At 36.5% G+C, this 14,932-nt stretch overlaps 1 protein-coding gene across 13 annotated transcripts in view; it reads left to right on the top strand.

Moving 5' to 3' along the window:
• The window catches only part of EVI5 (ecotropic viral integration site 5), a 242,191-nt gene that overhangs the window by 102,105 nt on the left and 125,154 nt on the right, over positions 1 to 14,932 (top strand). For all 13 annotated transcript variants that reach the window (XM_044944678.1, XM_006061325.3, XM_025288256.2 and 10 more), the window contains 3 exons: positions 669 to 758; positions 864 to 961; positions 8,578 to 8,638. In XM_044944678.1, coding sequence (XP_044800613.1) covers positions 669 to 758; positions 864 to 961; positions 8,578 to 8,638 — 249 coding nt within the window. The remainder of the gene's footprint in view (positions 1 to 668; positions 759 to 863; positions 962 to 8,577; positions 8,639 to 14,932) is intronic.

A 14,932-nucleotide genomic window follows, 5' to 3' on the forward strand; every position in this document is an offset into this window, starting at 1 on the left:
CCATACTCTTAATCAGACCTGAATTACCTCCTTTTTGATTTAGTGAGAATTAGTGAGGGTTAAAATTTCCTTTACAGTTACTATTGTTGCAATGCATCTGTTACCCAAAGAGGAAGAAGTGAGTATAATTTTCTTCTATCCCATGAACACCTTGCAGGTAGTCCTCTTAATTGTCACTAACATGTAGTGGTGATCCTTTGTCTTCTATATTTTGACTGAGAAGGTAAGGATAGGTGATCAGTGATAGCACCAAAGAATGTTATTAATTGTTATTAATTACATCTTGGGAAGATCAATTTATATAACATAGCTAAATTCGGTTAGTCTGGAGCCAGTCTGGAGCCAGGAAACTATGAATCATGTACTGATCTGTCCTGGTTTGCCTGCCAAATCTGTCCTTTCTGTAAATAAAGTTTCTTGGAACATAGCCATGACTGTTTGTTGATGTGATGTCTGTGTCTGCTTTTCAGTGGCAATTCCCGGGTTGATTATTTGTGACACTTATAGGTAGGGCTCCTAAAGCCTAAAACATTTGTTTTCCAACTCTTTACAGAAAATGTGTGCTCTCCTCTAGTTTAGGTACCTAAGTATTTACCTTAGTATTCTTTTGAGTGATTAGTTGTTGTGAAAGAGTAAGATAAATTTGACTTTATAATTTGATTCTTCAGGGTTTAGAAATAGTGTTTCGGGTAGGATTAGCGCTTCTTCAGATGAATCAGGCAGAACTGATGCAACTCGACATGGAAGGGATGTTACAGGTAAGCCAGGTCCAGATTTCTTAAATGTCTTTAGATTTAACTATTTATTAATGAGTAATAAAGGGCACTAAGTAATTCTTACGTTTTTCTTCTGTTGTATCTTAGCACTTTCAGAAGGTCATTCCACATCAGTTTGATGGTGGTCCAGACAAATTAATCCAGGCAGCTTACCAAGTCAAGTATAACTCTAAAAAAATGAAAAAGTAAGTTAAGTATTTTATATTTTGTTTTTTTAGTTATAGGGTTTGTCAGTGCATTTTAGGAGATTAAATAGAAGCAGCAAAACATTCTAGTAGTGAGTACAACTTTCCTCATCATTTTATAGAACTAATGTTTTATTTGGTGGTATTAGTTTTAATATGACATAAATTTAATATTGGAATTTCATAGTGCTCTGATGGTGCATAGGACTATTGTGTATTACTGTTTTTTTCTTTTTGATTGCACTTTTAAAACTCCTTTCCCATTCCACAATGACTAGAATTAGGAACCTGTTAAGTGTATATATGTGAGTGTGTTCTTGTTTTAGGAACTGCTTTTATGGTGTTGTCCCTAACATTCTTTTCCTCTCAGTTGATCCCAGTCTGTCACTTAAGTTCAAGATTAGCATAACCAACAAGATAGTCATGAGGTGTGCATTGTTAAAATTTTCTTTATTATGTATTCAGTTCAGTTCAGTCTCTCAGTCATGTCCAACTCTTTGTGACCCCATGAACCGCAGCACACCAGGCCTCCCTGTCCACCCAAACCCATGTCCATCGAGTTGGTGATGCCATCCAACCATCTCATCCTCTGTCGTCCCCTTCTCCTCCTGCCTTCAATCTTTCCCAGCATCAGGGTCTTTTCCAGTGAGTCAGCTTTTCGCATCAGGTGGCCAAAGTATTGGAGTTTCAGCTTCAACATCAGTCCTACCAATGAACACCCAGGACTGATCTCCTTTAGGATGGACTGGTTGGATCTCCTTGCAGTCCAAGGGACTCTCAAGAATCTTCTCCAACACCACAGTTCAAAACCATCAATTCTTCAGCGCTCAGCTTTCTTTATAGTTCAACTCTCACATCCATACATGACCACTGGAAAAACCATAGCCTTGACTAGACAGACCTTTGTTGGTAAAGTAATATCTCTGCTTTTGAATATGCTATCTAGGTTGGTCATAACTTTTCTTCCAAGGAGTAAGCGTCTTTTAATTTCATGGCAGCAATCACTGTATGCAATGATTTTGGAGCCCAGAAAAATAGTCTGACACTGTTTCCCCATCTATTTGCCATGAAGTGATGGGATCGGATGCCATGATCTTAGTTTTCTGAATGTTGAGCTTTAAGCAAACTTTTTCACTCTCCTCTTTCACTTTCATCAAGAGGCTCTTTAGTTCTTCTTCACTTTCTGCCATAAATGGTGGTGTCATCTGCATATCTGAGGTTGTTGATATTTCTCCTGGCAATCTTGATTCCAGCTTGTGCTTCCTCCAGCCCAGCATTTCTCATGATGTACTCTGCATAGAAGTTAAATAAGCAGGGTGACAATATACAGCCTTGACTTACTCCGTTTCCTATTTGGAACCAGTCTGTTGTTCCATGTCCAGTTCTAACTGTTGCTTCCTGACTTGCATACAGGTTTCTCAAGAGGCAGGTCAGGTGGTCTGCTATGCCCATCTCTTTCAGAATTTTCCACAGTTTATTGTGATCCACACAGTCAAAGGCTTTGGCATAGTCAATAAAGCAGAAATAGATGTTTTTCTGGAACTCTCTTGCTTTTTTGATGATCCAGCGGATGTTGGCAATTTGATCTCTGGTTCCTCTGCCTTTTCTAAGTCCAGCTTGAACATCTGGAAGTTCATGGTCCACGTATTGCTGAAGCCTGACTTGGAGAATTTTAAGCATTACTTTACTAGTATGTGAGATGAGTGCAATTGTGCGTTAGTTTGAGCATTCTTTGGCATTACCTTTCTTTGGGATTGGAATGAAAACTGACCTTTTCTAGTCCTGTGGCCACTGCTGAGTTTTCCAAATGTGCTGGCATATTGAGTGCAGCACTTTCACAGCATCATCTTTCAGGATTTGAAATAGCTCAACTGGAATTACTTTCTAGTGAAACTTTCTTTTGTATATATTTCATTAAAGTTCAAGATAAGCAGTCTTGTCTCGTAAAGTTTGATTTCTGAAATATGATAAAAGTGTTAAGAACAATAGCTCTTATTCTTCTAGCTTTCATAAGTTAAATAAATCTTAACCTGAGGTCATAATTAGCATTTCTGACACTTGTTAATGTGGTACGAGATGCTTTAAAATGATAACAGTACTAGCCTCACTGTTCTTAATATCTTTGCTGCTGCACAATGAAATTGCATTAACATGTAGAATGTACTCCCATAGAGATTCCTACTCCAAAAATATATTAGAATATGAGTAAATATTTTGTTATTAAAATTAGCTAACTCTAATTTGTGAAAACAGATAATCGATCATGTTCAACTAGTATTGTTAATAAATTGCCTGTGAAATTACTAATAACTAATCACATCACAACATCATTTTGAGGCATTTTAGACCAAAAAGCTGTTCTGTTCTATAATTGATAAAATCTTAGGAACCATCTCAGTTTCTGCCTCTTGACCTTAATTTAAAAGTACTTTATATCATTTGATCCTTTAGTAAGTTGTAATCTTTTACCGTAGTAACATCAAAGATCCCTGATCACAGGTCACCATAACAAATATGCTTCTGTTTTTTTCCTTTTTTTTTTATCTTTTGTTGGTACTTGCCTTCCTTTTCCATTGCAATATCTACTTCTTACTGCTTATTATGCATATTCTGGAGAGTAATGTTTTATCAGTATTAAAGGATGAGTTTCATCTGTTTCTAATAAGTACCACTCTCAGAATATAATGAACTTAGACTTGGACCTGACTCTGAAAAAGGTTCAAACTTCCTGTACATAGGATGATGGCAGAGCAGGGAAGTAAATAGCTCATTACAATTATAGTCTCAGTTCAGTTCAGTTCAGTCTCTCAGTCCTGTCTGACTCTTTGCAACCCTATGGACTGCAGCATGCCAGGCTTCCCTGTCCATCACCAACTCCCAGAGCTTGCTCAAATTCATATCCAAACTCATGACTCTCAACCTCTGTCGTCCCCATCTCCTCCTGCCTTCAATCTTTCCTAGCATCAGGGTCTTTGTCAATATAACAGGTTACTAATTCGACATGTAAGAGATGCATAGCCTACGTGTCTTTAAACTGTATACACAGTCTAGTCTGCTGGGGGCCAGGAAAATGTTCAGAGCATAGTGACTAGATTTTCAGTTTCCATTTATATTCTTTCCTAACTTTTATCTTCATGATAATATTCCTGAGTTTGAGGTATTTTTACTGAGTTCAGGCATATACTAGTCACTGGCCACATGACAGGCCAGTAAATCAAGAGTCAGGGAAGAGTGACTTTATTTGGAAAGCCAGCAGACTAAGAAGACGGAGGACTGGTGTCCCAATGAACAGTCTTACCAGAGTTAGGAGTTAGGCCTGTTTAATGCTAACAGGGGAGTGAGGGTAGCTGGTTGTTGCAAATGTCTTGGTGCCGAAATTCTTTGTTTTTGCAGCAGTCCACAGATCTGGTCACAATGTTCCTATAACCCCCCAACAAGACAAATTTTCTTCATTTTACATATTTTTATCTCCATATGAATAGAAAAGTGCTGTCCTTTTAATGATCAAGCCTGGGAGGCGGAACCTTGAGAATGGGCTCTCATTTATATTTCAGGCTCATGTATCTAGGCAACATCTTTGTACAACAGTTTGGAGCCAGAATGACTAAGCACAGGTAACAAAGCACAAAGGTTAGAGCTAAAGGAGTAGATCCAATGTGGAGTCAGGTCTGTTCTTCGTTACAGTATCTTTGTGTTCCTTTCTACCTTCCCTTTTACAGTCTGCCTTCTAGTACTTTATGAAAGTAAGGCAAAGCTGTCATAGTCCAATTCTTACTGTGGTACATTACTTTGGGATATAAAAATATCTGGGGTACCAAGTCAGAGGGGCAATTTCAGAAAATTTTGCTCCAGAAGGAGTGTGCCCTGAGAGAACAAAGCAAGAAAAATCAGATGGAACAGCTTCTTACTTCATCCACCTTACAGATGCTTGGCAGTACTGCCTTATCTTGCTTACAATTAGAATTGAAAGTTAAAATGGTGATGATGGAGTTCAGTTCAGTTCAGTTCAGTCGCTCAGTCGTGTCCAACTCCTTGCGACTCCATGAATTGCAGCATGCCAGGCCTCCCTGTTCATCACCAACTCCCGGAGTTTACTCAAACTCACGTCCATCGAGTCGGTGATGCCATCCAGCCATCTCATCCTCTGTCGTCCCCTTCTCCTCCTGCCCTCAATCCCTCCCAGCATCAGAGTCTTTTCCAATGAGTCAGCTCTTCACATGAGGTGGCCAAAGTACTCTAGTTTCAGCTTTAGCATCATTCCTTCCAAAGAACACCCAGGACTGATCTCCTTTAGAATGGACTGGTTGGATCTCCTTGCAGTCCAAGGGACTCTCAAGAGTCTTCTCCAACCCCACAGTTCAAAAGCATCAATTCTTCTTCACAGTCCAACTCTCACATCCATACATGACTACTGGAAAAACCATAGCCTTGACTAGACGGACCTTTGTTGGCAAAGTAATGTCTCTGCTTTTGAATATGCTATCTAGGTTGGTCATAACTTTCCTTCCAAGGAGTAAGCGTCTTTTAATTTCATGGCTGCAATCACCATCTGCAGATGATGGAGTTAAGTATTATCATATACTTATTTGAGTTGAAAATAATTGCTGATTGCTGTTTGTGATCAGATAGGTGCAAAGAAATTGTTGCACATCTCTCCATTGATTTTGTACTTCTCCCCACTGGTGTTGTACCCTTTCCTCTGGCTGAAAAGACTGCTAAGAAATTTAAAGAGATTTAAAGGGCTATCGCCCTTTTCTCCCCTTCATTTTTGTTTTTTTTTCCCCTTTTGGGAGCCAGACACTAAAGACATTCAAAAACAGCTCCATATATGGAGGAAATTAGAACGTGATTGCACATGCCCAAGGGAGAATCTCAGAAAAGACCTGAAAATACCTTAAGTTTACATCTCAGGTTGGTCATCACCAGAGACAACTTATAACAGTCAAAAAGACAATAACAGTAACAAAAGAACAGCAAACCCTGGGGAGGAGGAGAATCTGATTTACAGAGTTACAAAATTACTAGGTTCAAATGTCTAGTTTTCAACAACAAAAAAATCAAGGCATACAAAGAAATAGGAAAACTATGACCCATTCAATTGGGTCTTTCCTGGTGATCTCTTGGAAATGTATAAAAACGTCAGGTCACTGTGTTGTGTATCAGAAACTAACATAGTGTTTTAGGTAAGTTATACTTCAGAATCAAGCTCATAGAAAAAGAGATCAGATTTGTTAATACTAGAGAATGGGGGTCAGAAGAGGGAAGTTGATGAAGGCAGTCAAAAGGCACAAATGTCCAGGTTTTAGTGCTGGGGATATAATGTATAATATGAAGATAGTTAACACTGCTGTACATTATATATGAAAGTTTTTAAGGGTAAATTGTGAGTTCTCATCATAAGGAAAAAAAAATTTTTTTCTATTTTAAAAATTTTGTATCTATATGAGGTAATGCATGTTCACTAAACTTACCGTGGTAATCATTCATGATGTATATAAGTCAAATCATGCTGTACACTTAAACTTATAGCACTTAGATCAGTTATATCTCAGTAAAACTGGAGCAAAAAATTTAAAAATTTTAAAAAGTTCTATCCATTAGAGACTCTTAAAATTTAAAAATAAAATATGTTCAAAACAATTTTTGTGTATTCTAAGAAAGACACTCAACAGAAAAGACAATCCACAAAATGGGAGAAAACAATTGCAAATCATATATCTGATAAAAGATTAATATCTATATAGAGAATTCTTAACCTATGTATTATCTATTTACTGTTATCTATATCTCTTATGTATATATTAATATATATCGATATATTAACATCAATATATTAATATATGGATATATTAATATCTATATGGAGAACTCTTACAACTCAAAGCCAAAACCAAACAACTGAATTTAAAAATGGACAGTGGATTTGAACGGACATTTCTCCAAAGAGCTATAAATGGTCAATAGGCGCATAAAAAGATGCTCAATATATGGTATAATATGGGTAAACTATGGGGACATGATGCTGAGTGAAATAAACCAGTCACAACGGGACAAATGCTGTATAATTCCATTTCTGTGAGATACTTAGTGTTGTCAGACTCACATACATAGAGCATAAAACAGTTGTCAAGACCTGGTAAGAGGGGGCAGTGGAATGTTATTCTTTCTGTGGACATGGTGGTAGTGATAGCTTCACGACATTCTCTGTGTGCAAGTGCAAAGTGCAAGTGCAAGTGCAAACTTGATGTTTGAAAGCAGCTGTAAGTTATGTGGAGCGTGGTTATTATTTGGAGGGTTAAACTTGTTATGAACATTTTTGATTGAGAACAAGATTAAAAAAAAAAAAAACTTGGTAGTACTAATTTTTGGATGGCCAGTCATTTTTTAAGATAATTTTATGCGTTAATAGTAGAGTTGCAAATATAGTACCTTGCATTTGTTTGTCATTTCTTACTGTCTTACAGTCTGTGACAGTTCCTTAATCTTTTCTTGTGTTTTCTGACCTTGACACTTCTGATCGAGCTGGTCAAATGTAATTTATTTAGAATGTCCTTCAGTTGGGGTTTAATGATTCCTCTTGATTAGATTGAGGATATGCGTTACTGGGTAGTATACCACAGAGGTGAGGTGCCTTTCTCAGTACGTCTTAACACGGAGTGTGTGATGTCATTTGCATTACTAGTGATGTTAACCTTGATCATTTGGCTCAGATGTTGTCTGCTAAGATCCTATACTATAAATTTTCTATTTTTTTCTGTTGTAATTACTAAATGTTTTGGGAGAGATACTCGGAGATTGTGTCTAAACTTCTACCCACTGATTTTAGCATCCATTTTTCTTGCCTATGGCAGTTATTTATTGTAGAGCTCTAATGGTGATTTTTATATTTGCCTCATTCGTTCCATATTTATTAACTGGCATTTTTTTGGTAGGAGGAGTTGTTCGTTTTCTCCCCTTACAGATTTCTTAGTCAAGCTTAGTTAAGATCCAATTGAATTTTATCAATGTATTCCAATTTGAGGGGGAAGGGTAGGTGGTTCTTTTGTAAGTAAAGGGCTGAATAGAATCTATAAGCTCAGTTCTATGGTTTGTGCTTTATATTTGTAGCATTTTGCTTTTTAAAGTTTACTTTTCTGTGGTTCTTATTTTTATTATTATTTTAAAATACTTATTTTATTATTTATTTGGCTGTACCAGGTCTTAGTTGTAACATGCGGGGTTGTTGATCTTTGTTGTGGCATGCAGGATCTTTAGTTGTGGCATGTGGGATTTTTATAGCTGCAGCAATTGAACTTAGTTGTGGGACATAGAATCTAGTTCCTTGACCAGGGATTGAGCCCCGGCCCCCTGCAGTGGGAGCCTAGAATCGTAGCCACTGGACCACCATGAAAGCCTCTTTTTTTTTTTTTTTTTGTCTTTGAACTAATTTTTTTTGTGTGAAAACGCATACAACTATTGAGATGATTTTTCTGATTTCAAATATTGCAAGTCATAAGTTAGGGGAACATAGTAAAATTGTATTTTGTGTTAATATATGGTTTTAAATTTTATAATTTCCATAGCTAGATTGGAATTAAAGCATACCTTTAACTTTTTTTTTTCCCCCTCTTTCTTAGGCTTGAGAAGGAATATACTACAATAAAAACTAAAGAAATGGAAGAACAAGTTGAAATTAAAGTAAGTATCTTAGGACTTTTAAAAGTACTGAACATAACTTGATTGAAGTCAGTTATTTGGCAATATATGTTAGGTAATGTTGACATGTGTTGATATATTGCAGATTGAATGATGGTGTTTGTATTTATTTATTGATAAATTTACCATCCCACTAGGTTATAGTTAAAAACAGACATTTCAAAAAATAATGTGACTGAAGTGGTTTTCATTCTAATATGGAAGAAAGCAGCTTTTCCTTTTTCTGAATTTATTGGCAGGTCATCAGGAGAAAATACTTCTTTGGGGAAAAAATAATTATCATTCCATTTAAGCATGTTTTAAAAAGTTACAGAGAAGATAATCTATAACATGTTGAGACTACAAGCCGTATAGTATAAGGGAGACCAAATAGAGGAGATTATTGCATTAGAAATAATTTTGGCTGCTTTAGAGAAGCAGAAAGCTTTGACTAATTCAATCTTCCAATCTCTAAGCAAAGGTTATATTTTAATTACTGTTCAGAGAAACAGGTAGGTTTTCCATCTGAAGGACATATAAGTTCACATGTATATCTTAAAATTGTATCCCTGTAGGCTAGAAATTGCTGAGGATCCTTTAGCATTGTGTAAGCTGTGTGTTAAGGAAAATTAAATTGGCTCTTATGCTGATATTTCAAGATGGGGATAATGAATAGAAGTGTGAGTTAGTGAAGGAACTCAGTGACTGGCTGATCCAATTTCTTACCTTTTATTTTCTCCCTAACTCCTGTAAAAGAAAAAGAAAAAACAAAAACGAATTTATTGAATGACTCCACTTTAAAAAACAAAACACAACTGTATGTTTGAATGTCTCTGATTTTTAACTTGGACCTAACAAGACATTGGATGACCATCTTATTTACAGTTTCACTAGCCATGTACTAATTCAACCTTGCTATAAAAATAAGACTTCATTACTCACATCCTACAGGCTCTTTTTACTAGGGAGTGAGTTCTGCTAAATTGCTACTCTTTCTTACCATAATCCTGCTCAAAAGCCTCCTGAAACACAATTTCTTCCCTCATCAACTCTGTTTCTCTTTTATTTCCATTTCTATCACCTACTCACTACCTGTTGGAAATAGATACTTCTAGATTTTTCAGAGAGAGGAAGAGAGAGAGAAAGAAAAGATCCCTGTGGATTTTTTTCCTCTTTTTTTTTTAAAAAAAAAAAAAAAAAAAGGTCTGTCATCCAACTGCTGCTCTACTATTTGCTTTTCTTTTAGGTTCCATGAGTAAGAGTAATATTAAATCATACCCTCCACTTCAACCTCCTGAAAGTAAAAAGTACGTCATCCTGATGACTGGGGCGAGACCATGGGTTATTCGGAACTGCAAATCAAGAATCTGAGGATGGGGAAACCATCCTGTTCATTTCATCATGCTTTGTTGTTGCAAAAAAAAAAAAAAAAAAAAGCAAACCTCAGTTCTATGAACAATCCTTGCTCTTGAAGTTTTTTTTCTAAGATTAAGTCACATATGTAGGAATATCAAAAGGCCTTTTCAAAAAGATCTAGCAGACTTGAGCCTGTATTTGCAGGTTTTTTTTCAAATTTTTATTTTTGGGTAAAGTAATAGCTGACATACCTCACAAAATACTTTAAAACATGTTTTAGGCAAAAACAGATGGCTTATAAAGTTGTTTATAGAGAAGAATCTGGGGAAAAAACGTTTAAAAAGTTAGTGGAATGCATTGGGTAAACAAAGTATGCTGATTTCAAAGATAGTTCCTTTTATAAAATCTTGTTTCCACTTAGTTCTTTTTTACTCTTGTACCATTTTCTTTCCTTTCCTCATTCCTCCTGCCCCTTAAAGGACAAAGCCAAAACAATTTTTGTGTAACTGTACTTTTTAAACTTGGTTTGCACATGTGTGATTTTTAAGTTGGATCTGGCAATTATTCTCAGTCATAATCAGAAGACCACATTATTTACAGTTAATTAGCCATGTATTCTTGGAGCCTTTCTCATCAGTGAGTAATACCACTTCCTTATTCACATTCCCTTCCCCTCCCACAAGGTCCCTTTTACAAGAGAATTAATTCTGTTAAACTAGTACTTTCTTGCTTTGGTTCTTAAAAGCCTTTGGGAGATAATTTTGTATTGTGCTTTTCACAAATAGTATGATCATAATTATGTGATTTTTTTCCCCATTTTATTGCAGTTTGTAGATATTATATTTTTTTTGTTTATTTTAAATTGGAGGATAATTGTTTTACAATGTTGTATTGATTTCTGCTGTACAGCAACATGAGTCAGCCATAAGTAAGCATATGTTTCCTCCCTGGTGAACCTCCCCCCACCCCATCCTTTCCCTCTAAGTTGTTATAGAGCACTTGGTTGAGCTCCCTCGTGTTATACAGAAGCTTCCCACTAGCTATCTGTTTTACACACGGTAATGTATATGTTTCAGTGCTACTCTTTGAATTGGTCCCACCCTCTCCTTCCCCCGCTGGTCCAGAAGTCTGTTCTCTCTGTCTGTGTCACCATTGTTGCCCTGTAACTAGGTTCATCAGTACCATACTTCTAGATGCCATATATATGTGTTAATATATGATATTTGTTTTTCTCTTTCTGACGTACCTCACTCTGTATAAAAGGCTCTAGGTTCATCCACATCAGTTCAACTGACTCAAATTCGTTCCTTTTTATGGCCAAGTAATATTCCATTGTATATATGTACTACAACTTTTTTTATCCATTCATCTGCCAGTGGACCCAGAGGTTGCTTCTATATCCTGGCTATTGTAAATGTTAATCTCCAAAATACACAAGCAACTCGTTGCAGCTCAATATTTGAAAAGCAAAAAAATCCAGTCAAAAAATGGGCTGCAGACCTAAACAGACATTTCAAAGAAAACATATAAATGGCCAACAAACACATGAAAAGATGCTCAGCATGGCTCATTGTTAGAGAAATGCAAATAAAAACTACAATGAGGTATCATCCCACACTGGTCAGAAGCGCCATCATCAAAAAATTTGCAAACAGTAAATGCTGAAGAGGATGTGGAGTAAAGGAAACCCTCTTGCACCATTGATGGGAACGTAAATTGATATAGCCACTATGGACAGCATAGAGGTTCCTTAAAAAACTAGGAATGAAACCACCATATTACCCAGCAATCCCACATCTAGGCATATACTCTGAGAAAACCATAATTCATAAGCACACATGTACCCCAGTGTTCATTGCAGCACTGTTTACAATAGCCAGGACATGGAAGCAACTTTGATGTCTATCAGCAGATGGATGGATAAAGAAGTTATGATGATATTTTGATATAGAAGTAAAAGATTATTCTTTGATGTTGTGACATGTGTTTAAGGTTTGACCTTCAGGTCAATAACTTATGCTAAGAATTCTGTCTGTCAGCTTCTTGATCAAGAAGGTGACTTTCAAGTATTTTCCATTCTTTCTCTGAAAGTGTTATAGGAAGATTTTGTTAATAACGATTTCATATGGTGAATGTTAGACATTTTACCGTGTGAAATTTTTTGTTGAAACACCTTTGTCAGTATTTTCTTCCAGTCTCTTGATGTTCTACCTGAGGGGGAGGAGGTAAGAAATACTAAAATTCTAGCTTATTTGGGGGTAAACCACAGATCTTTAAAAAAGAAGAGCCTTTATCCCCTGCTCTATTTAAGATAAACATATGAATTTATGTTTAAATTTGTGCTTTGGGGCATAGAGATTTAAGTCCTGTGAAGAGGAGTTAGAAATTCTGACTGGTTATTAGTCAGATTTGGATATTTTTTACTTCAAAAATTATGAGATATTCCAGATATGCTGAAAACTAGAGCATATATATAAAAATATTTTTATACATATATAGAACATCTGTTTTCACTGCCTGACATAAATAATACAAACATGACAAGTGTTACTCAAGTCATTCAGGAATTATATTAAACAATCAATATAAAGTACTAGTATTCACACATTTATTCAACACTTAAAATATAAAGGATAATTTATATACATTATCTCCTTTTAATCTTCGGTAACCTTTTGAAACGGTTGTTCATCTTTCTGTGAAGAAACCAAGGTTCAGGAAGCTCAAATAATATGCTAGTGGTTATATTGACAGAGGGCTTCCCTGGTGGCTTAGACGGTAAAGAATCCATATGCCATGCAAGAGACTTGAGTTTGATCCCTGGGTTGGAACAACTGCCTGGAGAAGGAAATGGCAGCCCTCTCCAGTGTTCTTGCCTGGAGAAACCCATGAACAGAGGAGCCTGGCAGGCCACAGTACATGGGGTCTCAAAGAGTTGGACATGACTGAGTGACTAAGCACGCAAGGACATATTGATAGAAGATTGTCAAGGGTTAGAATTCTGATTTGGGTTAGTGTGGATTCATACATGTTCTTAAGTGTATACATTGTGCTGCTTGCCAAGAGAAACTTTAATGTATTGTTATCTAAAAAGGACTTGTATGCCAATTTTTCTGTTGCTTTACAAGTTTTTCATTAAAAAATGAATAGCTATGGCAAAACCAATACAATATTGTAAAGTTAAAAAATAAATGAACACTGTCAAAAAAAAAAAATGAATAGCTACTTAATAAAGTCCAGTGGGGAAACAAGAGCATAATTTATTGAAGAAATCATTCATTTAACAGATATCTACAATGCCTACTGCATGCCCAAACACTGTTCTAGGCATTTGAGATGTGTTTATGAAACAGACCAATTCCTTCCCTCGTGATGCTTGTTTTCTAGTGTGGAAAATATACAGTAGGTAAAATGTACAGTATTTTAGATGGTGATAAGTGTTAAACAGAGGGGAAAAAGTCTTAGGGAAGGTCAAATAAACTGATGGTGTCTGGATTAAAAATTTAGAGTAATTGACCACGTTTCCTTTGAATAAAGACCCGAAGGAAGTGAGAGATCTAGATATTATAAGGAGAGCTGAGTCTGGTCAGGAGAGTGCTGATGAGGAATAGTGATGGAACAGCATGAAAATGAAGGAAGTAATAAGACATAAGATGCTGCACGTTACAATAATATAGGGAGTTGCTGAACACATGAAGACTTTAGCTTTTCCTCAGGCGAGCTGTCAGAGTTTTCAGTAGAGAAGGACAAGGTATGACTTAAGTTTTCAGTATGTCTTCTGGTTGCTGTCATGAGAGTATATTGCAGAGGGTAGGCACAGAATCAAGAGAAATAAGTAGAAAGCTGTTGAAGTAATGCAGGCAAGAGGAGGTGGTGGCTTGGACTGAGGTGTTAATGATTGGATGGTATAACTGATGTGGAGGTGTCAGAGGGACAGGAATCAAGGACTTTGTCCTGAGCAATTAGGAGAATGCAGTTCCCAGTGCCTGCAACAGGAAAGTATACAGAAGGAATATCAAGAGCTCCAGTTTTGGCTCTATTAAGTATGAGATACCTAGGAGCTGTTCAGGTAGCTCCTCAAAATATTTGAAGTTGGAGTTAAGAGAGCACAGGCTGGAAATACAAATCTGACAGTTATTGACAAGATCATATTAGTATTAAAAGCCATGAGAGTGGATGAGATTAACTGGGGAATGGATGTAGATAGAAGAATTCAAGAATTAAGCCTGAGAGCATGTCAACATTTAAAAGCTAGGAAGACCAAGAACTAATCAGTAAAGCATAACAACAGGGAAATGTAACACCTAGAAGTAGAGAGACAAAAAAAAAAGTGTTTCACCGAGAGTCATTTACTGTGTCAAATGCTAAAGAAAGATTTTGTGTGATGAGGATAACAAGATAATGATTGAGTTTATCAACATGGAAATAGATTAGTAAAAGTGTTGGAAACTAAAGCTTGACTAGAATGAACTAGAAAAAATTGGAGTTAGAGAGTATAAGTATTTTTCAGGGAATTTGCTATAAGGAAGAAAGAAGTGGAACAGTATGCTTAGGGTAGTGATTTTGAAGAGATTTTTAATTTGTTTTTCCTTCCTTTTTTGTTAAGATGGAATAATTAAATAGGAAACATTCATGATGTATGATTGTCAGGATAATTGCTGGAATGAGCAGGATTATGAGGTTTAGAACCGAGGTGGAAGACTCACCCTGGTCTACTGTGTAGATCAGTTCAGTTCAGTCGCTTAGTTGCGTCTGACTCTTTGCGACCCCATGGACTGCAGCACGCGAGGCTTCCCTGTCCATCACCAACTCCTGGAGCCTACTCAAACTCATGTCCATTGAGTTGGTGATGCCATCCAACCATCTCATCTTCTGTCGTCCCCTTCTCTTCCTGCCCTCAATCTTTCCCAGCATCAGGGTCTTTTCCAATGAGTCAGTTCT

The sequence above is a fragment of the Bubalus bubalis genome, chromosome 6, assembly GCF_019923935.1.
Source record: "Bubalus bubalis isolate 160015118507 breed Murrah chromosome 6, NDDB_SH_1, whole genome shotgun sequence".
Taxonomy (NCBI): Eukaryota; Metazoa; Chordata; class Mammalia; order Artiodactyla; family Bovidae; genus Bubalus; species Bubalus bubalis.